This window comes from Aythya marila (genome assembly GCF_965140915.1).
Source record: "Aythya marila genome assembly, chromosome: 15".
Taxonomy (NCBI): Eukaryota; Metazoa; Chordata; class Aves; order Anseriformes; family Anatidae; genus Aythya; species Aythya marila.
In genome coordinates this window covers 6067332-6094524 of record NC_139056.1, presented here as the reverse complement: position 1 = coordinate 6094524, position 27193 = coordinate 6067332, and the positions used below count along the sequence as shown (strand labels likewise).

Here is a 27193-nt window from a genome sequence, read left to right as displayed (position 1 = left end):
CCGCCCCCCCGCGCCCGGCGCGCTCAGAGCGGGGAGCGCCCGCCCGCAGCCATGCGCTGAGCGCCCGGCACGGCCCGGCCCGGCACGGCCCGGCCACGGTGAGTGCCGCGACCCGGGGACCGCGGGCAGGAGGGGGGGGACCGGGCTGATCGGCACCGCCGGGTGCACGGCGTCGCCTGGGGAAGGGGCTCCGGAGGCAGCCCCGGAGTGCGCGGGGACCAGGGGACCGGTGGCGGGGTCCCCATCCGGCACGGTGCCTCCGCGGGTCCTGACCCCCACCGCCTGCCCCTGCCACGGCTTTGTCCCCGGGTCTGGGGCTGCCCCGGCACGGGCAGGGGGTGAGATGGGGCTGCAGGGACCCCCCTGCTGCTGCTGGGTGGCCGTGGTGGTGGTGGGACACAGCGCAGTCCCGAGGGATGTGGCAGCAGGGGACAGCGGGCACCGGTGTCCCCATGGGGCTGTGTGCCAGCAGGGCCACCAGCCAGCCTGGCCAAGGGGATGCCCCACAAGCTCTGCTGCCGCTGCGTGCCCGCTGTCACACAGCGCGGTGTCATTGGGGTGTCACCAGGGTGCCACCGGTCTCCTCGCCTCCCCAGGTGTGCCATGGGCTGAGCGCCCCTCGCCGTGTCACCTCCCTCCCTTGTAGCCACCACGCTGCCCCGAGTGCCCAGGCATCCTGGTGCCACTTTGAGGAGATGCTCGGGTGACAGCACCAGCCAGACGTGTGTCACCCCTCCGTGCCATAGGCACGTCCCTTTGTACGGTGACCTGGTGGTGGCAACCAGCTTGGCCTGACCCAGCTGGGGCCGGGCTGCTGCCCACACGGCGCTGGGCCGTGCCGGCGTGACGAACGACACTAATTACTATTTTTTCGCCGCCACACCAAGCCCGGGTGGCCTGGCCGGGTCGCCCTGACGCAAGCGCTGCCTGCCCGGCTGGCTCCGCCGCCCCGGCGGGATGCGGCAGGAGGAAACGCTCGGGGACACGGCGGCCACAGTCAGGCCACAGGAATCCGCGCGTGGCAGCAGGGCGGCACCGCCGGGCTCCCGGGCGCGTTGGCTCCCGGCGAAGCCACCCTGCTGGTTTTTTCCCCCCCCCCCCCCCTTCCCGGCACCTGAGAGCCGGGAGCGCGGCCGGGTCACGGGGGCAGGAGCGGGGCCGAGGGGCTGGCGCCAAGGGGGAGGCAATAACCAGGCCCGCATTCCTCTGGGGCTGCTGCGGAAACTTTAATTAAATAGGGAGGGGAGGCTGGGGAGGAGGTGGGAGCTGCGGCGGAGGGCGGGTTGAAGGGAAAAGGGGGATTAGGGGCTAATCCTGCGCCCCCGCCGGGGGTCGGGAGGGGGCACGTGCTGACACGGGCTTGTTTGGGGGGCGTTAGGGAGGGCCCCGCGTGCAGGGGCTGGGGAGCGGCGCCTGCAACTCGAGCTGGCCGCCGGTGCAGGCCCCGCATTCCTGCGCGCGGGGCCCCGAGCGGCGGCGGGGACGTGGCCGTGCCTGCGCCGGTGCCCGTGAGCGGCCGGGGTGGCCACCGGGCTTGGCTGCGTGCCGGCAACAACGGTGGCTTTGTTCGGCGCCAGGAGCCGGGCGGATGCGGGGCCTCGCTCGCCGGTGCGGGCGGTGATGGGAGGAGGTGTCCCGGCCGTGCTGGGTACCCCCGGCTCAGGGACCCGCCGCGACACGGGGTGTGACGTGAGAGTTTGTGGGGTCCCTCCTGGCCGCAGTTTGGCACCCCTGGGTTCACCAGCCCCTGATGTCAGGAGGGTGAGCAGCTCTGTGGGAGCTTGCACCAGGCACAAGGGATGCTCACCGAGTGCCAGGGTCACCTCCCTGTGGCTGTGGCAGGATCCATCTGCTCGGGTGTCACCCACGGCATGGGGATGGGGACCCCCTTGAGGAGCCAGCCCTGCCCCTCATCCCCAGCAGCTGCACGGGGCTGGAATCAGGCTCCCCTTCACATGGGGGAAAAGGGGTGACCCCACCATGTCCCCAGGACTGCCAAGCTCTGTGCGCACCGGCGGGGACACCACGGTGCCCACCCCGAGAGCAGGGAGCGGGGCTCACCGGTGCTCCCAGCCCACCAGGCTGGCAGGCAGAGGCTGCGCGAGCTGGGGAGGCTGAGCCCGGATCCTCCCGCAGCCGGAAAATATGAATAATTCGGCAAGTATCTGCGGTGCAGGCAGGGGGGAGCCCAGCCAAGGCAGCAGCAGGCCGCTGGCAGGGCGGCCGCGGGATGGCCGAGCACCTCCAGGAGAACATCTCCAACGCCTGGATGCGCCGAGGCCGTTCTGCTCCCCTCCCCTATGGAGCTGCCAAGCTCCCGGGCTGGATCAACCCCTCAGCACCCTGCGAAAGCCCATCCAGGGTGCCGAGGCGATGCTGGCGCGTGCCGGCGGTGCCGAGGGAGAGGTGGCGGAGGCGGGAGCCGCGCGGGTGGAGTGCACGGGCACCCGGCCCGGCCGGCGAGGCGGGATGCTCGGCCGCGGTCACGGCCCGGCCCAACCTGCCCGGGGCCGGGTGAGCGGAGCCTGGCAGCCGGAGAGGAAATGCCAGCGTAATTAAAGGGACGAGAGACTTGGAGTCAGCAGCTGGTTGCAGCATGGGACACGTCAGCGAAACCCGACCCTGGCATTGCAAAACCCGGTCCCAGCCCCGAGCTCCTGCACCACCGGCACCCGGCGCTGCCCACCCGGGTGGCCTGGCATGGCCACACGCTGCGCCGGCCCCCAGGCTGTCCTGGCACTGCTGGGGCTGTCTCGGGGTGCCCCTGTTCCCCACTCAGTCCTGAGGTTGGTGCAGGGCTCTTGGCTGGCTCCTCGCTCCTAGGGGCAGCCAGGTCCCTAAGGTGTCACCGGCAGCCTTGTGCTCCTGCAGCCACTCTGCCTGGCACCAAGCCCCCCAAGAGCTCACACAGCGGTGCCAGCACTGTCCCCAACCCCCTTAACACCCCCAGTGTCCCCAAAACCCCTTGTTGAGGCTGCACAACACATTCTTTAGCTCAGCCATCGTGCCTGACCGCGGTGCACGGGGCGCAGCAGCCCCTGGCAGAGCCACCCACCCGATGGGACCGGGCGGGGGCATGGTGACGGTGACCCCATGGCCACGGAGCGGCTCCTCCCCGTGCTGCTGTCCCCAGGCCAAGTGACTCAGGCGCTGCGGTGACCCTGCCCAGCGGCGCGGGTGCACCCCACCCTCGGGCGCACCCCGAGACCGGGCCACGAGCCGGCCGCCGCCTTAACCCTGTGCTGGTGGTGGGGGGGCACTAACACGGAGATGCCCCTGGGTGTCGGTGTCACCCCCCCAGCGCTTTTGGGGCCGTGCTGTGCCGCCGGTGAGGCTCGGCCGGGGCCCCCCATGGCGGAGGGGCGGCCGGGGCAGCCGGCGCGTGCTGCTGCGCGACCCGGTAGCCCCCCGCACACGGCGGGGGCCCCTCGCACGCCGCGGGGGTTTTATTTGCCTGAAGCTATTAACAGCTCGGAGCGGCTCGGCGGGAGGGGAGGAGGTGCTGGGGAAGGGGCTGCGGGGGCCGCGGGCACCCCTAGGGCCTGCAGAGCGCCCGCAGTGGGGTGGCGGAGAAAGCACGGCCCTGCTGCAACCCCTTGCCAGCGCTAATTAGGGCCGTCATTAAAAGGGCTGAAAGACGGGGCTGAGAGAGGAGCCAGCCACGTCCTAGGCAAGGACATGAGGCGGGACGTCTGTCCCCGGGGCCCCTGGCACGGAGGGGCTGGAGCAGGGGCTGCTACGGCCTCGCACACCCAGAGCTTCCTCCCCTTGGTCCTCCGCCTGCCCACGCCAGCGGGACGGGGGCTCTGTGTCCCGACGAGGCCGGTGCTGTGCCAGAAGCCCGGGATGCCAACAGAGGAAGCTTTCTGGGACGCCAAGTCGCAGCGTGCAGCCAGGGATTTGGGAGATGAGAGGGCTGGAGGCCCGCCAGAGGCTGAGCCCGCCGAGGGGTCACCGCCTGGCCCCGTGCCCCCCTCTGCAGCCCGGGGATGTGGCCCCGCTGCCCTCCGAGCAGCAGAATGGCACCGGGCAGGGGCTCCTGTCCTCCTGAGGGCTCTGCTCTGCCGAGGGGACCGCAGCCAAGGTCACAGCGCTGTCCTCTCCCTGCTTCCCCATGCAGATACGATGCGGCACGCAGGGGCTGGAGGGGGCTGGCAGCACCCATCAGCGGGCGTTTTGTGGCTCCGCACCCCTCTCAGCACCTCGCCAGCTTCGTGATGCCCTCCCGCCACCCGTGGCCACATCCCCAGCACCCTGAACCTCCCCAATGGGGCTGGGGCAGCCGGTTCCTTCGGCCCCACAGCCTTGCCCTGGCAGCATTTTGTTAGCCCAGGCCACCTTGGGGTGCCACCACCAGCTCCAGTTCCAAGCGCTGGAGACGGCGCAGCCATCTGAATCCCTCAAAGCACTCACCCCCCCTCCCCAAAACCCCAAACCCTGCCCTACACTTCGCCCTGGCGCTGGGGGCCACGTGCCCACCCCAAAAAGCAGAACCTTGCAGTGATTTTGGGGGCAAACCAACAGCGTGGGCAGGGGTCCCGGGGGGTGGGTTTTGCCCGTGGGCGCAGCTCCGTGCGGCACAAGCAAAGGGTTAAGTCCTGCTCGGCGTGCGGGAAGCGGGCGCGCTCCCACCCCCTTCGCTGGCGGAGGCCGAGCCGGGTGCGTCCTGGGATGGAGGCGGCGCATCCCACATGTTTGGTTTGCACCCTGCCGAGAGGAGCCGGGGGGAAGGAGGGGCCCTTTCCCCGCCGCCTCGCCCCGCGGGATGCAGCCCCTCGAGCCGCAGCCGGGACACCATGCATGGAGGAGCTGGGGGTGCGTGGACGCCGACGGCCCTAAATCCGGGGGGCCGGGGGAAAGGGAGAGGATTTGGCTGGGGTGGGCAGCTCGTGTGCTGCTTCACGCCCCGGGCAGGAGCAGCGGCGGGGAGACGTGACCGCAGAGGGGGTTTTGGGGCTCTTCCATGGTCCCTTTGGGGCTGGAGTGTCCTGGGCAGGGCAGGAGGGGATGGTGAGATGCCGAGGGGCTGGTGGCACGGCCACTTGGTCCCTCCTGCGTGGGCAGCCGGGGGCTGGGAGGCTGTGGTGCCATGCTGGGACGGTGGGGACAGTGGGGACAGCAGCGTGCCCAAGCCTGGCTGTCCCTGTCCCACCAGGAGCCAGGTCGGGGGCCCAGAAACTGCAGGGATCCAGCCCCTCCCTCAGCACCGCCAAACCAGCCGGGTGTTTCGCGTGTGAAGCCGCGCTCGCGGCGCTGCTTGCTCCACGTATCCTCATGCAAACCTCTCTCTCCCGCAGAGCTGACACCATGAACCAGCTGGTCCTTTGCACGCTGCTGCTCTTGGTCCCCGGGGAGCTGGCGCGGGCATGTCCCGCTGGCTGCCAGTGCCAGGACCCCAAGACCATCCTGTGCGCGGCCAGACGGGGCCACACCGTGCCCCGGGGGCTGCCCCCCAACACCCTCTCCCTGTACGTCTTTGAGAACGGCATCACGATGCTCAGCGAGGACAGCTTCGCGGGGCTGCCCGCCCTTCAGCTCCTGGACCTCTCGCAAAACAAGATCGCCAGCATCCAGAAGAACATCTTCCAGCCCCTAACGGAGCTTGTCAACTTGGACCTGTCCTCCAACCAGCTGCAGGAGATCACCAACGAGACCTTCCACGGGCTGCGGCTGCTGGAGCGGCTCTACCTGCAGAGGAACAGGATCCAGCACATCCACGCCGCCGCCTTCGACACGCTGGAGAACCTGCTGGAGCTGAAGCTGCAGAACAACCAGCTCTGGGCAGTGCCCCCCCTCGACCTGCCCAACCTCCTGCTGCTGGACATCAGCTGGAACAAGATCCCCGCTATTGCACCCGGGGCCTTCCACGCCGTCAACATCGAGTCGCTGAAGATCGCGGGGCTGGGCCTGACGAGCTTGGACGAGGAGCTCTTCCAGACCCAGAACAACCTCCACGAGCTGGACGTCTCCAACAACCTGCTGGAGCGCGTCCCGGCCGTGCTGCGGCGCCTGGGGAGCCTCACCAAGCTCAGCCTGGCCGGCAATGCCCAGATCTCCCAGCTGCCGGCAGAGGACTTCCAGAGCCTTCACAACCTCCAGGAGCTGGACATCAGCAACCTCAACATCAACACCATCCCTCGGGACTTCTCCGGCTTTTTCCCCAGGCTGCGGGCCGTGACGGCCGCCGGCAACCCCTTCAACTGCATCTGCCAGATGAGCTGGCTCGTGCAGTGGGTGAACGCCAGCAGCGTGGTCCTCCGGCGGCCCGAGGAGACGCGCTGCCACTTCCCCCCCAAAAACTCCGGCAAGCTCCTCCACCACCTGCAGTACGCTGACTTCGGCTGCCCCACCACCACCACCACGACCACCACCACCACCACCACGCCGCGCACCACCACGCTGCGGCCCCCCGCGCCTCTCCCCACCAGCAGCCGCCCCCCGCCGGTGCCCAGCACCGCTGCTCCCACCCCGCAGGCCAGAGCCTCCCCCGGCAGCTCCGCGCCCGTGTCCTTCAGCGTCCCCCCGGCCCCCAGCAGCCCCCCGCCGCAGATCTGCCCCCCGCGCACGTGCCTGAACGGCGGCACCTGCCAGCTGGATGCGCGCAGCCACCTGCAGTGCCTGTGCCCGCAGGGCTTCGCCGGGGCGTACTGCGAGGAGGAGGAGGAGGCGAGGGGGACGACGCCGTCCCCGGCCACCCAGGCGCCGACGCCGAGCCGGCGGATCAGCATCACGCAGGTGAGCAGCACGTCCCTGAAGGTGGACTTGCAGAACTACGTCCAGTCCAAAGCGCAGCTGAAGGGCATCCGGCTGAGCTACCGAAACCTCTCCGGGCCGGACAAGCGGCCCGTGATGCTCCGCTTACCGGCCTCGCTCGCCGAGTACACGGTGCGGGCGCTGAGGCCCAACTGCACCTACCGCGTCTGCGTCGGGCCGCTGGGGGAGAAGGTCTCCAAGGAGGAGTTCTGCGTCGAGGCGCACACCTTGCAGATGACCCACCAGCAGCACTCGCCCGTCACCCAGGGCAAGGACAACAACCTCACCCTGATGATCGTCCCCGCGCTGGCCGCCGTGCTGCTGCTGGTGGTGGTGGTGACGGCGGTCACGTACTACCGCCGGCACCGCCGGGCGAAGGCGCACGCGGGCGGCGGGGTGGACGCCGGGCCGCTGGAGCTGGAAGGCGTGAAAGCCTGCCTGGACAACGGGGACCTGAGCACCCACAGCCGCAAGGGGCCGGAGCCCACGATGCTCTCGGGCGGCTCCGAGTGCGAGGTCCCGCTCATGCAGGCGCACTACCCCAGCAACAACAACACCACCGCGCTCAAGCCCTCCTACTTCTGAGCCAGGCGGCACGGGCAGCAGGGCCGGGGGAGCCCCGCGCGGCCGGCGGCGGCACCCGGCCCCGTTCCTCCGGGCCGAGGAACAGCGAGGAGTTAACTGAAGGAAGGCACAGAGCCCAAACCCGTAACGTGCAATTTCTGAGAGGCTTACACACTTAGGGAGTAGACACTAATTTTACCGCTCGGCGCATGACTAAGTGCCTTGACTTCTGTGACTCTACGTAGAACGTGGGTAGCGAAAGAGAGGGGTTTTCGTTTTTAATTTGGGGTTTGGGTTGGCCTTTTTAATGTTTTTTTTTTTTTAGCTAGCGCTAAAAAGAAAGTCAGCGGTGACTTAGCTAAGGGGCATCAACGTGCTGGCAACAAGGGCCCTTTAGTGGAGCACGGCCCGTGGCTCTCAACTCCCTGGAAGCTGATGTGAGCGGCGCGGCCCGGCCGAGGTGCTGGGACCCTCGGGACCCCCGGGCCGCGCGCCAAAGGAAGCGCCGAGCAGGCGAACCGGGAATCGAAGCTTTAAGAACTCGGAGAGAATATTTATACACGGTTATTTCCCATTTCTTCTGGGAAAACTCTTTTTTTTTTTTTTTTTTTTCTAGTACAGGTTTGTGTACATCTGTTTTGTAAGGCAGACCAGAAGGGTGTCTTTTTTTGTAAAAAAAAAAAAAAAATTAAAATAAAATAATAACAACAAGGAATCGTGCAGAGTGTTTGCAATCTTGGGAGCTGTGGGACCCCTCCCGAGGGCGGCACAGCCCGGCTCCCCTGGGACCCTCGGGCAGACCCCACTGGTGGCAGTGCCCATGTCCCCTGCAGAGGGGGGGACAGGTCGGCCGCGTGCTCCCTGTTGCTGTTGGCACTGGATGAGTCAGGGCAGTTTTTTGGAGGTTTCAGCCCCGTGAAGCTGCCCCCCCAGCGCGAGCTGCCAGCAAAACAGAGGCCACGAGTTTCAAATGAGACCCTGCCCTGCGCATCATCCAGCCTGACTTCATCCTGCCCCGGCTGCCAGATGGCCGCGGGGCGTCGGACAAACAGCGTGGCTCAACCTCGATAACCTCCTGACGTCACCCTCCTCCTCCTCCTCCTCCTCCTCCTCCTCCTCCTCCTCCTCCTCTCCACGCCAGCCCCACGCCAAGGGGCTGCCCGGGGCTCTGCCCTGCATCTGGCACCGCGCCGTGCCCGAGCCTTCATCTGCAGCCATGCAGCTGCTCAGCCCGCAGCAGGGCCACTGTCCCCTCTCACCGGGGACTGCCACCACGCCGAGGCTCAGGCAGCCCGTGCTGGGCCCCCCCTCCTGGGTGCGAGCCCCCCGGCCCCTTGAGCAGCCGTGTTCGTGCGCTGGCTGCGGCGGGGGGGGGCTCGGGGCCGGCGCGAGGCAGGTTGCCGCTGCCAAGTGCTTTCTGCTCCAACCTCTGGTTTTAATCGTTTTCCAATCCTTTATCTTTCGGGCTGGAATTTTCCAGGTTGGGTCCCTGCCCGCGGAGGTATGTTTTATTTGGAGAAAATGAGCAAAGCGGGCTGAAGCGCCGCCACCACCGCAGCGAGCGGAGCTGCGGCGGGCCGGCTGCCCAAAGGGTTACAGAGGGGACACGACCCAAGGGGGCTGCTGCCTCCCCGGGCTGGCGGCTCAGGTGAGCGCCCTGCAGCCCCCTCCCAGCCTACCGGGACCCCCGGGCGCACCGCGCTGCTGCAGGATGTGGCCCTGACCCGGTCCCGTGCGTGCTCTGGATGCAATTAGGGGCACGGGGCGGCAGCGGGGGCTGTCTGGCGCGGCCCCCCCGGCTCCCAGGTGGGTTTCCGGCAGGGCTGGCTCCCATTAGGGCCGGCGCAGTGGCAGCGGGGGCCCCTCTCCGGCGCGGGCGGGCAGGCGCGAGGGCCACGCTCGCCCGCTCAAAGGGCCCATTGTGGTTCTCTCCCCACAGATTTTTCAAATTAACATCCCAAATTCCTCTGAAAATTGCTGCTGTGTAAATATTTTCACTGCGAGCTTTGTATATTTTCCAGCCCTGCGAGGAGGAGGAGAGCAGAAAACTCCCCGGCGGAGCGCAAGCCCCGTGCCGGGTGCCTCCGGACGGTCGCTGCCGCAGCCCCCGAGCCGGGACGGGCGCAGGGACGGGCTCAGCCCCGGCACCATCACGCAAGGAGCCATCACGCCTCTTCCCTCCTGGCCCCTTCCTTTTCCCTCCCTGTATTCCTACGGCTCCAGGACCTCGCTGAGAAATCCCCTCCCCGCTTTCAGGCAGCCCCATCCTTCACCGCCCAGGCTGGAGAGGGCGGGGAGGGAGCACAAATCCCTCTCCCACATCCAAGCATTGGCACAGCCACATCCCCTTCCAAGGGTCACGCTCCCACCGGAGCTGCTGTTTTGCTCCTCCCTGGCTTCACGATGTGCCCCTCTCCCAAGGAAGGGACTTTTCCCACTTGCTCAAGGTTTGCCAGGCTCGGGGCTCGGCGCAGCTTGGCACAGCGCAGTGCTTGGACCCGCTGTGATACCCAGCGCCCACATCTGCACCCGTGTGGCTCTGCGGGAGCTCTGTGGCACCCAAAAAGTGTCCTCGCAGCTCCCCCCCAAGCCCTCACGGCTTCCCTAGCCCCAGCACAAAAGTCCCCCCGGCCACTGCCAGCTCCACCGCAGCCCCAGGAGCAGATGAGCGCGGCGCATTGTGCGGCGCTGCTAATTCCTCCGAGCTGAATCAGCGCAGGGGAAGGATTGCAAAACCCCCTGAAATGAAACCAAAAAAATCCCTCTCGCTGTTCTCGGCTAACCGAGAGCCCTGGGCAGAAGCCACCAGCAGGACGGGGGCCCAGTGAAGAGCACCGCGAGCTGCACAGGGGCAAGTCCCGGTGTCCCCAGCACCCGAGCAGCCCAGGGAGCCCGCGCCGGGTCCCCGACGTCCCCATGGCTGGAGCAGAGCCGCAGCAGGACACGCAGCCTTTGCAGGGCCACGAAGGGGGTGCCGGGTCCCCGTCCCCTTACCCCAGGGTGAAGGATGCCCACGGGGAGCCGGGGCGTGCGTGCAAGTGTCCCGCAGCCCCCCCCCGCGCTGCTGCAGAGCATTTGCTGCCAGGAAGAGCTTGTGGAAAGGCAGAAATCTTGCTGGCTTCCTGGAAAGCTGACGGGGCCAGGGCTGGGGAGCGCTGGTCGCCCGCGGAGGCGGCTGCGGGCCAGCGCGAGGCCCGGGACGAGGCTGTGGCCCATCTGGGAGTGATTTCGGCAATTAGGCTGCTCGCCGCCTTCCCGCTGGAGCGGCCGCGCAGGCACTGGGCTATTTTTACACGGTGCAATTAGCGGGGCAGGCTGCGGGGCTGGGCAGGCACCCTGGCTTTGCTTAACCCCTTCGTGCGGCCACGGGGAAGCGTCTGTCCCCACTGCCGCGCGGGGACGGTCCCCGCCGGGGCTGGCACCTGGTCGGGTGGCTTCTGTCCTTCCTTGCGTCTTGTGGCAGCAGCCAGGGGCTGGCTGGAGCAGAGCGAAAAGCCCTTTTCTTGCAGAGCAGCACGGGCCTGGGGGCAGAAGGGGCGAGGGCAGGGCTCTCCAGGGATGCCTGTGGCATGGGGATGGGGACGGGGACCTGTCCTGCTCAGGGCTCTGCCACCAAGGCCTTGCCCCTGGGGTGGAAGCTGTTGGAGACCCCCCGAAATGTCCGTGCTACCCAAAATCATAGAAAATGGCTGCTGAGTCCCAGAAATAGCCAGCATTCGTGGCTTCATGGCCAGACTGGGATGGGAGATGGTGGTGCTGGCTCTGCCAGCACGGGGATTTGGGGTAAAAGTAACCCCAAGTGGCATGGGCGCACCCCTGGGACGAGCCGCATCTCACAGGGGAGCCCCGCTGGGCTCAGGGCATGGGGAACACAGCAGAACCTGCTGCAGAAGTCCCATAAAAGCCAATAAACGGGGACAGGGGACAGCGGGCTGGTGGAGGCGCGTGGCTCAGCGTGCACGAGAGCTGGAGCCTCGTGGCCGGGTGAGCAACGCCGTCGGGAAGGGCTCGGGAAGGGCTCGTGCTCCAGCCCTGGCCACTTGCAGGCTGTGCAGAGCCGTGTCCCACCCCGCGGGGAGCGCCAGGGGCTCGCAGCAGCCAGGGCCCAGCCCCAGGAGCTGGAGAAGGGAAGGACGATGAGCACAGAGCGCTGCCTGGGTCAGCGTCCCCGCGGGGAACCACCCGGGGCCCTCCGAATCCCAACCCAAGCAGTGCTAAACCCAAGCAAACACGCCACGGGCACCTCCCTGCTGGACTTTGCACTGCGAAAGGCAGCACAAACCCGGCCGGCCCCACCGGGCCCCAGCGCTCAGCCCTCCAAAAAGCTCTTCCCCAGCTCTCCCGGCATTTCGGGACTTTTTGGGACACTTTGTAAGACCCGGTCACCTCGGCCCAGCCCCGAGAGGGTTGTGGCAGGGGCTGGAGGCTGCCGGCTCTGCAGGGGAAGGTTTGGGTGGCACAACAAGGGAGCCACTGTTCTCGGCAGCCCCGGCACCGAGGCGGCACCGGCCCGGGGCTGCGGGCGTGCGGCAGCGGGGTCTGGCCGCTGACCCCGAGTCTGAGCCCGTAACCCAACCCCAGCGGTGCTGGTTACAATTTAGGGCAACAATAACCTATTGAGGCCCCTTCCTGCTGCTCCTTGATCCAATTAAAGGGGGCCGGAGGGGAGACAAAACCTGATTCAAAGGCAGCGACGGGCAAGCAAAAAGGCAAAAGGCGGCACGTGAGGACGGCAGCACGGAGAGGGGCCGGGGCCACCCGTGGCTCCTGCCACCGCCTCCCCTGGGCACCGCTGGGGACTCAGCCCCCGGGCAGGGACTGGGGAGGAGGGCCAGGAGTGCCCCCAGCCCAGAATGAGCAGGACACCCGGGGACATATCCAGCACAAGTGGCTAAGCTGGGCCATGCCACGTGCTGCTGTCTGCCCGGCTGCTGCCCTGTGCTTTCAGAACAAGGTTTATGTGGTCACAGAGTCCTCACCTGCTCAGGGTTTGGGATGAGAAAGTCCCCAAATTGACTCTATGACATGGAGGAGAAAGCGGGGTGAATGAGGGCAGTGATTCCCTTCCTACCCTCGCCCCTGGGGATGCTGTGCAGGGGCGCAGCCGTCTGTGGGGCCGTGGTGACTATAGGCACTGCAGGACGTCGGGGCTGGGCACGTGGGGGCTGTCCCCCCCTGCCCCACCTCGGGCCATGCTCCTGCCCCATTTTGGGGTGCCCAGGGATGTGTGGGGCTGGCTCAGCAGGCAAGGGGCCCCCGCGGCGGGGCACGGCGGGGCACGCGCTCCCCTTCCTGCCGGCCCGGCGTCAGTAATGAATGGTATGAGCTTCCTGCCCGCCCACTGATTGCTTCCTCAAAAACCCTAAACGAGCTGCTGCTGCGCCGGGCTGCCCGTGCACAGCTCGTGGCCGCGGCCGCCGTGCCAGCCTGGCACCCCTCCTGCCACAGCCGGCGCTCGGTGGCCCGTGCCCCGCAACCAGCACCCGCGGCCAGCACCGGCGCAGTGCCCGGCCCCTTGAGCACGGCCCCCACCCATGGGTGCCGGTGCTGGTGGGGCCGGGTGCCGTGCCATTTGGGGTCTGTTGGTCCTGAACCAAGCGTGCAGCTCCCCTGCGCAGGCTCTGCCTCCTGGGGGGACCCCTGTGACCCCCAAACCCTCACCTCCCCGTCCTGCACCCTGCCGTGCTGTGCCGGGCGGTTGCGCCGCAGGGAGAGTGCGGCTCGCGCTCGGCACGTCTGCTGGGAGCGAGCCCAAATCCCCCTCCGCGGTTTGTCATCTCCACGAGATTTACAGGCGGGGAGAGGTGGGGAGAGGGCTGGAAAGGCGGCTGCCAGCGCTCAGCCCCAGCGCGGCTCGCTAAAAAGAGCACCTCCCTCTCCTCCCCAGCTCCCTGGAGCAGGGGCCCCGCTCGCCCCCGGGGCGCCCCGCGGCCCCTCTCCTCCTCCGCCTTATCAGCTCCCCTCGCGGCGCAGCCACAACCTCGCGAAGCCCCGGCCTGACACGCCGCACGGCAGAGCCTGCCAGCCGCATTCCTGGCGGCCGATAAAGCCGGCAGCCAAAATAACCCCGGCCTGAGCAAACGGGGCTGCGCGCGGCCTCGCGTCTGGATCCAATTTAGCCGGGCGGGCTCGCCCCGGCTGAGCGCCGGCACGGAGGCCCACGCGCGCGGGGGATGAGGAGCGGCAGGGATTGGGGTGGTTCCTGGAAAGGCGCAGCGGGGTGGGTTCTGGAGGAAGGATCCCAAAGCAGCCCCTTTGGTGGCGTGTTGTGCGCCCTGGCTCCCCTCGAGGGCGTTCGCTCTGGACACTCCTGGTGCCCGGGGAGGCTGCCGCAGCCCAGCAGCACCCTGCCAGCACCGGGGTGCTTCTCCCAGCAGCGACCTCGCTCTCCCTGGGGCACGGCAAGGAGAGGTTGGGCACAGCACCCCTGCTACTGCTTTGCCTGTTGCCCTGGCACAGCTGGGGAGCGGGCGAGCTGCAAGCCCCAGGAGCTCGCAGGGGGGCGAGGGATGCTCCGCAAGCCTCCTGCTGTGCCTCCCTCCTCCTGCTGCTCCCCCGCTCACCGTGCTGAGCTGCCCGTCCTCATGGGGACGTGCCAGCACCTCCCCGCAGCGCCGGCGGCCGTTCCTCTCCCCTCCTGCCGGTCCCAGCTGCCGTCAGCGCCGGCTCGGGGCTGACACCTCGCGCGGGGATGCTGCGGGGCGGCCAGGGGCCAGCCCTGCTGTCACAGCTCACTCAGCTCCTTGCCAGAGGCCACGTATCGGCACCCGGAGGCTCCCGACCACCCAGCCAGCTCCGTCAGCCCGGCACGTGCCGCAGCCAGCTTGGTGTGTGGCGAGGGTCCCGGTGTCCCTGCCACATGTGACGGAGCCAGCCCAGCGTGCGGTGAGGGTCCCGGTGTCCTGCTGCCCTGCCAGCAGCTCTGGGACAGGCAGAGGCTTCCAGCACAGCCCCGAAAGCCCCTGTCCCAAACCCTCATTACCCTGGCGGGATGAAGGCAGTGCCTCCTCCTCCTCCTGCCTCTCTGTGTGGCCCCCATTTCCCTGCCCGCACCGTGACCCTGGGCCAGCTCACGGGGGCGGCGTAGGAGAGGTGAGGCCGGCCCTAACCGGAGCGTTTGTCACCTCCGCAGCCTCAGTGGTGCCAGGCAGACAGGAGACATCCTCACCGAGCCTTGAAAAGAGGCGCTGACCCCTCACGGCCACAAAAAACCTGCTGTTCCGTTGCCCAAAAGGACGCCCCATGAGCAAAGCTCCGCCGCCAGCCAGCCCCCGTCTGCCCGGGGCAGCCTCAGCGCCGCACAAAGCGCCGAGCCCTGCTGCGAGCCGGGGTTGGGGCCGAGCTGTGCCAAAGGGACTCACTCGCCCGCAGCAGCGCGCCGGGGGCCCAGCCCCGTTCCCAAGCAACGTGTGCTGCCCGGAGCACGCGCCCGCCCGGCCGCGGCCACCCCAAACACTGCCTTGTGCTGTGGCCAGCGCTGCCATCACCCCTCACAGCGGCACGGAGCTCCCCCCCCGAGCCTGGCGCTGCTGGGGACACGGACACGCTGTCCCCAGCACTGCCACCTCCCGCCCTCCCCACCCGCGTGGTGCCAAGGACGCAGCCACATCGTCCCCGGGCTTGTCCTTGGCTTTGTGTCCAAGTGCTGCCGATGCCAGGAGCTCCCTGCCAGGTCCTGCCCTCCCGCCAGGTTCACTGCGTGTCCCTGAGCACAGGGGGGTGGCGGTGGCCACGGCAGGGCATGTCCCCACCCCGGCACTGCCACGCTGCCCCACGTCCCTCCTCGACCACCCCGTGGCGAGTCCCCGTCCCTACCCGGGCGAGGTGTCCAGTGTCAAGGTGAAGGTCGCGCCGCTGAACTTGCGCGTGTCCCACAGCTTCACCTCCCGCTCGCGCATCTGCAGGGACAAAGACGCGGCATCGGTGGCTGCGTGGCCGTCCCCACGTCCTCTCCCGGCAGCCCGCAAAGCAGCTGGGGGTGCCCTTGCTTTGCGATCACCGTGCCAGGCAGGAGCCCGGGCTGGCGCCCAGGAGACGCGTGGGGACGCCGCGCCGCGGCCCTGGCACGGGGTGGGAAATCCCAGGCAGCGAGGACCGTACCTGGCTGAACCCCACGGAGATGAGGCAATCGCTGGCGCCCATCCAGAGCAGCCGGGAGTCCTTGTTGTTCTCGTGTCCCGGGACGCTCTGCAAGGCACAGGAGACACGGCCGTCAGCATTCCCACCGCCCGCGCCGTGCGGCTTCACGTGCGGCTACAGCACGGCCGTGACCAGCCCCGGGGCCGAGCGCTGGCTCCAGGTCCCCACCGAGAGGTGCCCACGGTGCCAGCGGGGTGGGGGCAGCCCCCAAGCGGTGACCGTCCCGAGTCCCCAGCCGGCGAGGTGGCCTCCGAGGTGCTGGTGTGGTGGCTGAGATGAGCGGGGGGTGGCAGTGGGTAACGTGAGCGTGATGGCAAAGATCCCGGGTCCCCCAGCACCGCCCGGGCTCCCCCTATGGCAAGCGTGGGGGTTTGGGGGGGCCAGAGCACCCAGAAGCTGCTCCATGCTGGCAGGCACCAGAAGATGTTTGACACCAGCCGTGGCCAGGGAGGGAGAGGCACTTACTTCCCCGGATGCTTCCCCGGGCTCTCGATCTGTGCCAAATCCCGGCTGCAGGAGGCAGGTGCCCCACGGGTGTCCAGAGGCTACCGAGACACCGATGGCAAACTGAGCCCGGCAGCGCTCCCCACACCTCCTCCTCCTCTCCCTGCAGGGCCAGGACCCCCCCGGCAGGCCTGTGCCTCATCCTGCCCTCCCCGGCACCATCCCCAGCCCCGTCCCACCCCCAGGCCCCAGCGCTGCTGTGCCGAGGACGGGAAGGGAAGAGTTACTGCGGGCCGGCTCCCATGTGGCCCCCAGATGGGCCCTGCGGTTCCCGGCATCCCAGCAGGGCCCGGCAGCCAGCTCTCGCCCCGCAACGCAGGAGGCGCTGGAGCCTCCTCGTTCTCGTTTTACCGAGCGCCAAGAAGCCAGCCCAACCGCTAACCATTCCAGAGCTGTCATGGAAAAGAGGAGCCGAGCCCAGCGCAGCGCATCCGGCCCCTCCGAGCGCTCCCCGTGCGGCGCAGAGGGGCCCGCGGGACCCGGTGGCATCGGGGTTCTCCTGCCCCCTGGAGAAGCCTCGTCGGGAGCTGCTGCCCCCGGTCCCAGTGGGATGCCCGCTCTCTGCACAAGCCGCCCGGGGCCTGCGGCCAGGGCTGGAGAAGGTGCTGGTGGTGCCAAGCGCGTCCGCTGCCTGGCGCCGGCACGCGGCCGCCTTGCCAGCACAAACAGGGCGCAAAGCCAGCCTGCACGACGCGCGGGGAAGGCACTGCGCTGGCCAAGCCGAGCCCAGCAGCGGCGGCAGGATGTGGGGCAGGATGTGGGGCAGGATGTGGGGCAGGGGGGGCCCATTCCCCACATCTAACACACTGGCACTCTCCAGCGGGGACGGGAGGCCCCCGACGAACCCCTGACCCAGTGCCCCTTTCCTGCTGGCTCCATCCCGCTGCACCACGCACAGCCCCAGCACCGGCACCCCTCCGGCCCCATCCCGCTCCTGGGGCCCGTGGCACGTCCCCCTTGCAGAGCAGGGCTGTGTCACCGCCGTGGGGACAAGGAGAGGCCCAAAGTGGGGCTGCAGGGAGGCAGCCTGGGGGCTGCCAGCCCTCCCGGGGCCCCACCACCCGCCTGGCGTACAGGAGCCAGGATCGGAGCCGAGCAGGGAAGGAAACCCCGGGAGCTGGGGCCAGGAGAGCTGGAAGCCCAACCCCGGCCAGCCCAGATCATCAGCGGGGAGATGGCTTCTGCACCTGAGCCCTGCAGCCGCGGCAGCCAAAACTCCACAGCTGGAGATTCGATAGCCGCGCGCGCCGGCTCCGCGGGCTCCCGTGCGCGGCCGGTGCCGGGGATGCGCGGCCGGTCCCCGGCTGGGTGGGACGGGGCCGAGCACCCGGGGGCACGGCTCGGGATTGCTGCGGGGCGCAGACGGTGCCGGGACCCTCGCACGGGCCCAGCTCGGCGCCCTGGCGGGGCCTCGCCGCTCCCAGCCCACGTTGCGCACGCTGCAGCGGGGAAACATGTTTTCTGCATTAGTTCCATCCCGGGCTGAGCAGTACGTATGTCAGCAAATATGCAGGGAGGCTGGGGCCGGGGCGCTCCGGTTTCGGAGGTGGCTCAGACACCAGGCTGTGCAGATGTTGCCCGAGGTGAGCGGGAGCCGCTCCACCTAGCGGCTCCGGGTCCCGGGGGGGCATCCCCAGGACCCCCAGGACCCCCATCAGGATGCTTCGGTCAGCTGGAGCCGGGGGAGCTGCGGGTCCCTGGGGCTGCCTGAACCGGGCGAGAACCCAGTGCTTTGAGCCCAGGTGATGCTGGCAGCCCCTCCATGTCCCCGCTGAGCTGCTCGTCCTCCTGGCAGACTCGGCGGAGGCTGGAGGACACCTCCAGCTCCAGGCTGGCACGCAGGGAGCCCAGGAGGGCCTTCCAGCTCCCCCGCCACCACCTGCTCACGCCAGCGCCGAGGCAGCCCGGCCTCTCCCAGCCCTTTGTGCAGGTTCAGCCCAGCTGGTTTGAGGCAGCCCGGGCCAAGGGAGGGGAGAAATTTTGTGCTCCCTCCTCTGAGGCCGCTCGGCAGCGCAGGGAGGGTGCCGGGGATCTCTCCCCACCTCTCCTGGCGCGGGCTGGGTGCCCTGGGGGTCCCCGGCCCTGCTCCCCGCGGGGCCCCAGGGCCGCTGCGGGACGCGGGGGCTGCGGGGTGGCCGAGCACCGCGGGGGAGCAGGGCCGGGGAGGCTCGGCTGGTGTGTCGGATGCAGCTGTTGGCAGCAGAGCCCCGGCGGGGCAGAGCGAGCTGGTAACAGCTGCCGGTGGATTTCGGCTCCTCGGCTGCCTAGGAGAGCCCGAGACAAAGCGAAAACTGCTCCCGCGCCGGGGCGATCCCTGCCTCCGCGGGGAATATTTACCTTGGGAAGGGAGGAGAGGGCAGGGAGGGCCGGGGCTGGGGAGCTCAGGGCAGAGCCGTGGGGCTGGGCAGGGGGGGAGCCCCTCGGTTCTGCCCTCTGGCAGCCCGCAGGCATCCGAACCCCCTGCGGGAGGGAGCGAAAGGGTGGGGAGAGCAACCACGGCCCAGGGGGCAGGGGGAAAGGCTTCCCGAGGAGGAGCCGAGGGGGTTAACCACCACGCATCCTCCCCGCAGAAGAATGTGAACTCCTGCTGCCAAATCCCACTTACTCCAGAGGTGGCCAGGAGTGCAGAGGAGCCTCTCGCAGGCCAGCCCCACGCCTGCAGCTCGGCTCCTCCGACCGAGGATGCTCGGAGAGAGGGGACAGCGCACGGATCAGGGGCCACGAGCCCCCAGCGAGGGTGGCTTTGGCATTTAGAAGCTGCCTTCCTCAGATCTGTCCTGAAGCGGGCAGCCAGGGGCTGGCAGGGGACGAGGGGCACGGGGCTTCTCCCCGTGGGGAGCTTCAGTCACCGCATGTGGTGGCAACGATGCTCCGGCAGCCACCACGCTGCTGGCGCCGGCCCAGGGCAGGATGAGGGGGTGTGGGGTGGCAGCGGGAAGGGAACGGCGCTGCCTCAGTGTCCCCATGCTGTGGGACATCCAGGAGAGGCCCCAGCCTCCGTCCCGTCCTTTGTGCTACTTGGCGAGGCCGACGCAAGGCTCCCGAGGATGCCGCCGGCCCAGCAAGGGCAGGAAGGCGAGCGGGCTCCCAGCGGGACAGCCGCCAGGCTCCGCAGCCTCCCACCTCCACAAAGAGCCAGGATTGGGGGTGGGGGGGCGCCCCAAACCGCCCCAGCCCCACAGAATTAAGCAGTGGCAGACCCCGAGCCTGCCCCCTCGGCACGGCCATCCCCAGCGCGCCCGCGGGAGGGAGCGGCGTGCCCGTGCGCCCACGTCCCTCGTGATGCTCATCCCGAATCCTCCTCGACTTCCCCATGTCTGCAATACCAGCGGCATTCCTGCGAAGGACGGCCGAGGGGGGAAGCGGAGCAGAGGAAATATAAACAGTCCCGTGCAGCTACGCTGGGGAACAGAAGCATGAGAGCGCCGAGCGCGCGGTGCTATAAATAGGCAGCCCAGAGCTAGGCCAACTTTTTCAAAGCTTCCCACGGTCTCCTTGGGAATGTGGGATGCTGCGGACCTTCCCCCCGCCCGGAGGAAGCTGCTGCTGAGGCTGGGAGTCAGGTACCCCCGGGGTGACCCCGGCGTGGGATGCCGTGCTGCTGGGGGGGGGTGGGGGTGAAGGCAGAAAGGCTCAGCCATCGCTCCGGCAGGATTTGGGGCAGAGGTGCCACACTGGGCTCTGGTGAGCCCAGCCTGGGTGTCCAGCTGGCCACGGCATCACCCTGCTGGCACGGCCACGGAGCCCCAAACCCCGCTGTGCTCATGGCAGGGGGCTGGGGGACAGCCGCGGTGAGAGGTGGGCACCCCCTGTCCCCACCTGGGCACCGCCAGGCACCCAGCTGTGCCCCCTCGCCGTGGCAGGCACAGCAGGAGGGATAAACCCACGGGGACAAACCCCCGGGGAACCCCTGCAAATTGTCCCCAGCTGCCCCCAGCCCCGGCCCCACAAGCAGCGGGCTCCGAGGGAGCTCTTTAAAACGTGAGCGCGGGCGTGCGCTCGCCCGGCGCGTGCGGCTGTTCCCTCGCCCCCGGCCCTGCCGAAAGGCTGTCGGGGGAAGTTTCTCGTGAGAACGAGCTCGGTCCCTCCCCGTCCCACCCTGGCCACGCTCGGCCACGGCCCCGCAGCCTGGAGTCTCCTGCAGCACACGATGAACCCCCAGGGCCCTGTCCGGGGGATGTGGGAGCGCACGGAGGCAGGAGGGACGTGCCCAGGTGTTGTAGGGTCGGTGAAGGCAGGAGGGGAGAAGCACTGAGCCCCAAAAGGGCCGCAGCCAGGAGGAAGAGGATGCGACACGTCTCCAAGGAGAGGGTAAAGGCAAGGAGACAACTGCGCACAGCAGCAGCGAGCCCTGAGCCCGTGGGAGGCTGCGGCACGGGGAGCGTGGCCTTGGGAGGGGGACGGGGCCAAGGCAGCGGATGGGGCTCAGGGGAGCTCTTCACAAGGACAGCAGTGCTCACACCCAGCCCAAGCCGGGCCGGGGAGCACGGGGAGGCACAGTGGGAACAAAAGGGTGGCCCCAGCGCCTGGTGGGGCTGAGCAGCCCCTGCTTGAGGCTCAAGGTGTCTCCAGGGGCACTTTTGGGACCCCAGGGAGCCAGGCCCAGCAGGGAGTGGGTGCAAGCACAGCCCTAACGCTCAGAGGGGCCGGCGGGGTTGTGCCTCCCTCTTCCAGCCCAGATGCTGCGACGAGGGGCTGTGGGTCCAGCAGGATGAAGCCGCCGTCCTCCCAAGGGACGTGGTGGCCGTGGGTATTGTTTGGGCACCCTCTGGGGTGAGCAAAACCCCTGGCCGCACCGCTCTCGCGCCGCCCTGCCCGCTGTCACCGCTCTCGCTGCGTCACACGCTGCTGCCCGCGGCCGGGACATGCCCGAAATAGCTGTGAGGGGGCTGGGGGGGGGCCGGGCCCTCCCCACACACGGCTGCAGGAGCCTCGAGCCTGGCTCTGGAGGCTGAGCCCTCACCACGACCCCCCGGCCACCCCAAGGTCCCCAACGCAGCACCCACGAGACCCGCGAGCACCGTGGGGCGTTGCAGCCCCGCCGCAGCGACCTCTCCGTCCTGCTCCAGGGGCTCCCGTTTTAGCTCCTCTCGCCCTTTTTCCCCCACTCTAAAAAAGGACTGGTTTAATGAGGCGGGCTTGGCAAATTAAGAAAACCAGCCGGAGGAGCAGCCCTCTCTGCTCCGAGCGGGGCTGGCTGGAGCCCATCGCTCACCTCCTGCACCGCCGCGCCGCCCGGGCCACTTCAAAGAGGGGAGCTGGCGAGGTGCTGGCACCACGCAGCGGCCCCGGCATCACCCGGTTTCATAACCACGCTGGCTCCGGGGAGCAGGAGCCCTTCCAAGCAACCCGGCCCTCCAGCAACAGGGGAGAGAAAAGAAAAAAAAAAAAAAAAAAAAAAGCACACACAAAAAAACAAAACACAGGAGTGTTATTCCTCTTGGCTAAGCCAGCCCTGCGCAAGCTTCCAGAGGATTTATGGCATTTTAAAGTTTTCCCCTTCGGCGCAGCACTTCTCCAAGACTAAACATCTTCATCAATCCTCAGCCGGCCGGGGTTAGGGCTGCGGCGCTGCGCCTCCCGGCAGCGAAGGTGCAGATTTCTCTTGGCAAACCCAGCGCCGGCCGGGGCTCCGCAGCCGGCCCCGGTCTGGCTCAGCCAGGCAGCGGAGGGAAGCGAGCTGCCTGCTTTGAACAGACACCATCATTCACACGTTATTTTTAAGAGCTCAGCTAGACGGAGTCCACCCTCCCGAGGAGACTTGGCGCGAGCCCGCGGAGCTGGCGGCTCGGCAGGAACGCCGGTCCCCAAGCCGGCAGGTCTGGGGGGGGGAGGAACAGGGGGTGGGCAACCCACGGGTGGGCACGGGGTGAAGCTGGGGGCACCTCGCCACGACACTGAGAGGCTCCCGAAGCGATTCGGAGGGCGGGGAGCACCTCACCCCAGCTCAGCTGCATATGCAATCGCCGGGTGTATGTAAATACCTTCTATTGCTGTATTTATACGGCTGCCTCGAGAGCCAGAGCACCTCTTGTGCCTGCAGAGAGCACCCTCGGGCCTTTTGGGAGCCAAGAACCCGAGCACCGGGGGCAGGAGAGGTGAGAGGACCAGCGGAGCCTGCTGCAGCCCTCCTGCCCTGGTCTCCACTGCTTCCCTCCCCTCCCAAATGCCTCCCGCCGCTTCTGCACGGAGGGACGGCAGCAGCCAGAGCCCCAAAGCCACAGGAAGCCTCTAATAAGAGGCTGCTTAAACTTGACGCTGACGGCGAGCCCCGAGCCCTCTCCTTATTTCCTAATCACTGTTATTTGCTGAGCTGTGCGGATCCAGCTGCCCGGCCTCACCCTTGGCAAGTCCTCGTTCCCAAAAGCCTTTTTGCTCCAAAGGAACCAAAGGAGCTCCTGCACGGCAACACAAAGCCCAGGAGCCCGCAGCCACCCTGGAGCCCTCGTGCCCACAGGGCTCCTCGGGGGGAAGGTGACGGTGCCAAAGCCCCCGGGAGCGCTCTCCAGCCCCATGTGGTGAACATCACCAGGGCCAAGGAGGAGGCAGCCCTGTCCCCTCTGTGCCACCACGTTGTCACCAGGGCCCCTTGGAGCGTCTGCGAGCCCTGCCAGGGCTGGGGCTGGGGCAGGGGGGGGCACCGAGCACCCCACACCGCACAGCCGGGAAGGACGGTACCTGGGATGCAGCCGGGCCGGCTCGGGGGTCAAAAATCCGCAGCTTCTTGTCCTGGTGAGATAAAAAGAAAACAGAGAGGGGTTAAGGACCCCATGGCCAGCAGGATGTGTGGCTACGTTAGGCAGAGGGCTGCAGCGAGCCTCCTCCTCCCCACAGTGCCGGCTCCTGCGCCATGCTGTGGGCACGGACACATCCCCACGGCCTCACCAGGGCCCCGACACCCCCAAAACTGCTCCAAGACGCCCCCACAACCACTCTCCCTCCAAAGCAGAGCCAGGGCTCGTGCTGACCCCTCAGCCCCCACCCTCCCACCGCTCTCCAGCATCCTGAGGGCGGTGTGGCGAGCCCGGCACCCCGCAGCCAGACGGGTGGGATGCTGCAGGGAGGTGCCCTGGAGCCAGCTCTGCTCTTTGCAGTGCCACACTTTGCAGTGCTCCAGCTGCTCGCTCAGCCAGGCTCTCCTGCTCGGTCCTGCTCGCTCAGCCTCCTTCCACAGCCTCCACGCACCCTGCGCACCGCCTGCCCGGCGCCGAGCAGCAGGCGCCATCTAGCGCTGCTCAGCGCCCCTCACCGGGCTCAGATTGGGCCTTTTCTCCCCAAAACGGGGTCACCGTGCGCACCCCAGGAGCAGGGTAGCCAGCCACGAAGAGGTCGCCCCCTTTCCAAAGCCTCCGTGCTCAGCCAAGCAGCCGGCGCTCCTCGAGGGGCGGCCCTCACCCTGATGGATTTGTGGCCACCAGGACCGTGGTGCGTGGGGGACAGTGAGCACTCTGCAAGCAGCCAGCCAGAGCCCAGAAAAGACCCCACGGAGGAGGAGGAGGACGGGAGATGCCCGCTGAGGTGCTCGCAGTGCTCAGCAGCCTCCTTGCGCCCTGCGTTGCTCACCTTGCAGGAGGTGCCCAGGAGGCGGCCGTCTCGCTTCCACGCCAGGCTCTGCAGCTGGTCCCCGTGAGGTTCCAGTGCTGGGGGAGGAAAGCACGGTCAGGGCCTCCTGAAGGGCTGGGCACCCTCTCCGTGCTCCAGAGGACAAAGCAGGACGCCCCCACCCCAGCCCTGGGCACCCAGGGCAGGAGGGCAGGGCTGGCACAGTTTCCCAGCAGGAGCTCCCCTCGGCACCACTGGTTTTCCACCCGAGCAGCTTGGTGTTGCCAAATGACCCCCTTCTGCCCCAGAAAGCAGGTTTCCCTTCCCCATGTGGACCATGTGTTTGCCACGAGGCAGTTGCCGGTTCTTCTGGACTGAAAGCCACTGAATTCAAAACCCAAAGCAAGGTGGTGCCAGCGTGCTGCCACCAACACCAGGCCAGCTCAGCTCTGGCTGCCCAGCAGCCGACGGCACCCACGTCTCCAAATTTCCTACCTGCCAGCGGCTGCTGCTTGCCCACGTCCCAGACGGTGACTCGCTTCCCCGCGCCGCTAGCCAGGACCCCGTCCGCCGTGGGGTGGAACTGCAGCACGTCCACGGGGCCCCCACCAGGCCCCAACCTCAGCCCCGCGCTGCTGGGCAGCTCCTGGCCGCTCTCGGGCAGGCGCCAAACCTTCACCTGCGGACCCCAGAAGATGTGGGTCAGACCCCGGGTGGGTGAGCCGGCCCTGACCCTGCACCCCACAGCCAGCACGGAGCCAGCAGAGGGTGCTTGCTGCTCTTCCAGGCTGTGGTGCCTTCTACTCAGAGCCAGGAAAATGGGCCACCAGGTGAGCCTCATCGCGTGACCCCTGCTGGGATCGGGGCTGCAGGTGTCCCAGGTGACAGGAGAGGCTGATCCTTGGTGGATGCACCTCAGTCCTCGTCCCTCACGTCAGCCTGCCCCGTCCCCTACACCCCAGGGAGTGCCCACACAGCTCTCCGAGGCTGGCACCCTCCTCCCCAGGCTCCTGGCACTCCCGTCTCTCTGCATCCACCTCCCCAAGCCCTGCAGTGAAGCCCAGGGACACAGCAGGGTGGGGACAGCGCGGCCCCGTGGGTCCCCACGGCACCGAGCACTCACCGTCTCGTCAGCAGAGCCCGTAGCCAGCAGGAGCTGATCGAACGGTGAGAAGTCAAAGTCTGTCACCACGTCTGGAAGGAGAGGAGCAGAGGCCCAGCCCCGTGTCACCACTGTTCTTCTGACCCCCCCGCACACAGCACATTCACCCCCCGTTGCTGCCCCCCAGTCTCAGCCCCTTGCCGCGCACAGGCAGGGAGCGAGGTCCCCTCGGGGGACCCAGCCCCACCGAGGTATTTTAGAGCAGCTCAGCTTCCCCGCAAGCCTCCATGCTGCCCCTCGGGGAGCCCTGAGCACACCACAGCTGCGTTCCCCTCCTCGAGGTGCCACCGCCCAGCTTGGGCTCTGGTTTCACAACAGCCATCCCCGGAGCCGAGCTGCAGGAGGAGCACGCGTGGCACCAGGGCGCCTGCGTCGGCCCCGCGCTGGCCACAACGCTCCCTTTGTAACGGCCCTGAGCAGCGTGATGGTGGCAGAGCCCCGCGGGAGCAAGGCTGGGCTGGCACCAGCACGAACAGCCCCTCCGGTGCTTCGGCACGCTGGGGAAACTGGGTCACCGTGTACTTTTCCGCTTCCACGAGGCGGCGGAGATACGGGCCCAGGAGGCACGGAAAGGCAAGCAACTCACTCCAGCTCCCGACTTATCTGCCGTGCTCGCCCCGGGGAGGATCCAAAAATCCCTCCCCCTGCTCCGAATGCCCGAGGGAGGCATTTCCCGGGCACAGCCGGCTTCAAAGGGCTCGTGCTGAAATCTCATTAACGGCTCTGCAGCTGCTGGCTGCGCGCGCCGCCGGCCCCGCCGAGCGTTCCTCTGGGAGCTCGGGGAGCTGGGTGGCACGGGGATGTCTGCCAGGGCAGGACGGAGGCTGGAAAAAAGCTCTGGAAGGGCAACAAGGCCAGAAAGGGGGCTGAAACGAGCCCAGCAGATGATGGGCCGAGCCCCAGGAAAGGGCAGAGCCAAGGCGGGCAGAGCACAGCACGCAGCAGGGTGGCGCTGGGACGGGCTCAGCAGCCTGCTCCCACCTTGATGCTCATGTTTGGGACATTCCTGTTCCCATTCCTGTTCCCATTCCCGTTCCCCTCATCACTGGAGCTGGCTGCACATCGCCAGGATCCCAGCTCCTCCACCAGCCCGGTGCTGGGCTGCTCCCGTGCTCCTCCTGCTCGGCTGCCTGCCCCGGGGCTGCTCGGCTGCTGCTCCTCAGGTGGCTCCCAGGAGCCTTTTGCAGGACGCTCGAGGTGAGTCCAGTCTAAATTTATGCTCCAGGGGCACTTTTCCCACTGGAAAATGCTCACATTTTGCACTGGGAAGTCCAGGGCACACAACACGGGAAGGGCGTGCTGGAGGAAGGTCCCCAAAAGCCTGAGATTGGCAGCTCTAGAGGTGAAACCCCCTGCTAGGCACAGCTGCCCAGGGGCACAGGGCACTGAGAGAGGGTCCTGAGTGCTCACAGCTTCCACGGCTCTCAACTCAGCAGGTCCCTGCCTCACACGGGAGCGGGACGTGTCTGGGTCACCCTGCCTGCAGGTGGCGGTCCCTGGGGACTCCGGCAGCCCCTCTCCCAGGACACAGATGGCCCTGGGCGACCCCAAGGCTGAGAAGCAGCTCCTGAGCCCCAAATGCGGGGCCAAATGCCTGCTGTGGAGGCAGGAGGAGGCACCCGACCCCTCGGTGCTCCAGAGTAGAGCTCTGCAGAGTGGAGCACGAAATGGTTTGGGCTCAGCAGACGCCCGGCTCACCTGAGTGGCAGCAGAGCTGAGACACGGTCCTCTTGCCTCCATCCTTGCCCTCCAGCGGCACGATGCCCAGCACACCTGCAGGAGAAGACACGGCAGCAGGTCACCGGCCACCCACAGCCCGGCCGCTGCCCACGGGGGCCCCCAAAAATCCCGGGGATGCGGCGGGGAGCACCCAGATTTGCAATCCAGAGATGGGCCTGCGGGACTGCCAGCACCCATGGGGGAATTCCTGGTGCCCGCGTGCCTCCTGTGCCCCGTGCTGCTGCCACCCAGCCCCGAGGGACCGCAGCTCCGGGGGTAAACCCATCCCAGCTCCCCTTCCTCACCTGTCGGCTCGGCGCTGAACGCTACCCACTGGCAGCTGGCCTTCACCTGGTTCCCACAGGACGCGACGGAGCCGGCTCGGAGACCCCCAATCCAGGCCTGGGATGGAGAAAAAAACCCGTGTTAGGAGATGGTGGGTGCATGGCTGGGGAAGAGAGCACGAAGCATTGACGCAGCGTTGCTGGAGACCTTCAGTCCCAGCAGAGCTCCCTCACCGAGGGACCTGGCACCACCTGGAGCCACGTTTGTAGGGTCCCGTCCTCAGGGAGGGATGGGGCAACGCGGCTGCTCGTGCTCCAGCCCTAAAATCAGAGGGGCTGGGGCTGCAGGGACGGGAGCACCCCAGCTCCCAGCGCTGCCTCTCCGTGAAACCACAGCTCCTGAGCCCAAATCCCACTTGGCTGCTCGCTCCCCACCACCTCTGTGTTGGAGCACGGCACCCACGGGGCACCGAGAGGCTCCTCCTTGGCCGGACCCGCTCCCGGTGACACCGGTGCGCAACCACGT

The 27193-nt window shown here is 67.9% G+C and overlaps 2 protein-coding genes across 3 annotated transcripts in view; one reads left to right on the top strand and one right to left on the bottom strand.

The window, feature by feature from the left end:
* Positions 1-27193, bottom strand: part of LOC309884029 (mitochondrial import inner membrane translocase subunit TIM16-like) — a 38965-nt gene that overhangs the window by 10388 nt on the left and 1384 nt on the right. For both annotated transcript variants that reach the window (XM_082772641.1, XM_082772639.1), the window contains exons 2-9: positions 26689-26785; positions 26363-26437; positions 24626-24696; positions 23998-24181; positions 23524-23600; positions 22639-22689; positions 15418-15504; positions 15133-15215 (exon numbers count right to left, since the gene is read on the bottom strand). In XM_082772641.1, coding sequence (XP_082628767.1) covers positions 15133-15215; positions 15418-15504; positions 22639-22689; positions 23524-23600; positions 23998-24181; positions 24626-24696; positions 26363-26437; positions 26689-26785 — 725 coding nt within the window. The remainder of the gene's footprint in view (positions 1-15132; positions 15216-15417; positions 15505-22638; positions 22690-23523; positions 23601-23997; positions 24182-24625; positions 24697-26362; positions 26438-26688; positions 26786-27193) is intronic.
* Positions 45-7979, top strand: VASN (vasorin). The gene is made up of 2 exons (XM_082772642.1): positions 45-98; positions 5298-7979. Exon 2 carries the CDS (start codon positions 5308-5310, stop codon positions 7336-7338), a length of 2031 nt encoding a protein of 676 aa, XP_082628768.1. The 5' UTR covers positions 45-98; positions 5298-5307; the 3' UTR covers positions 7339-7979.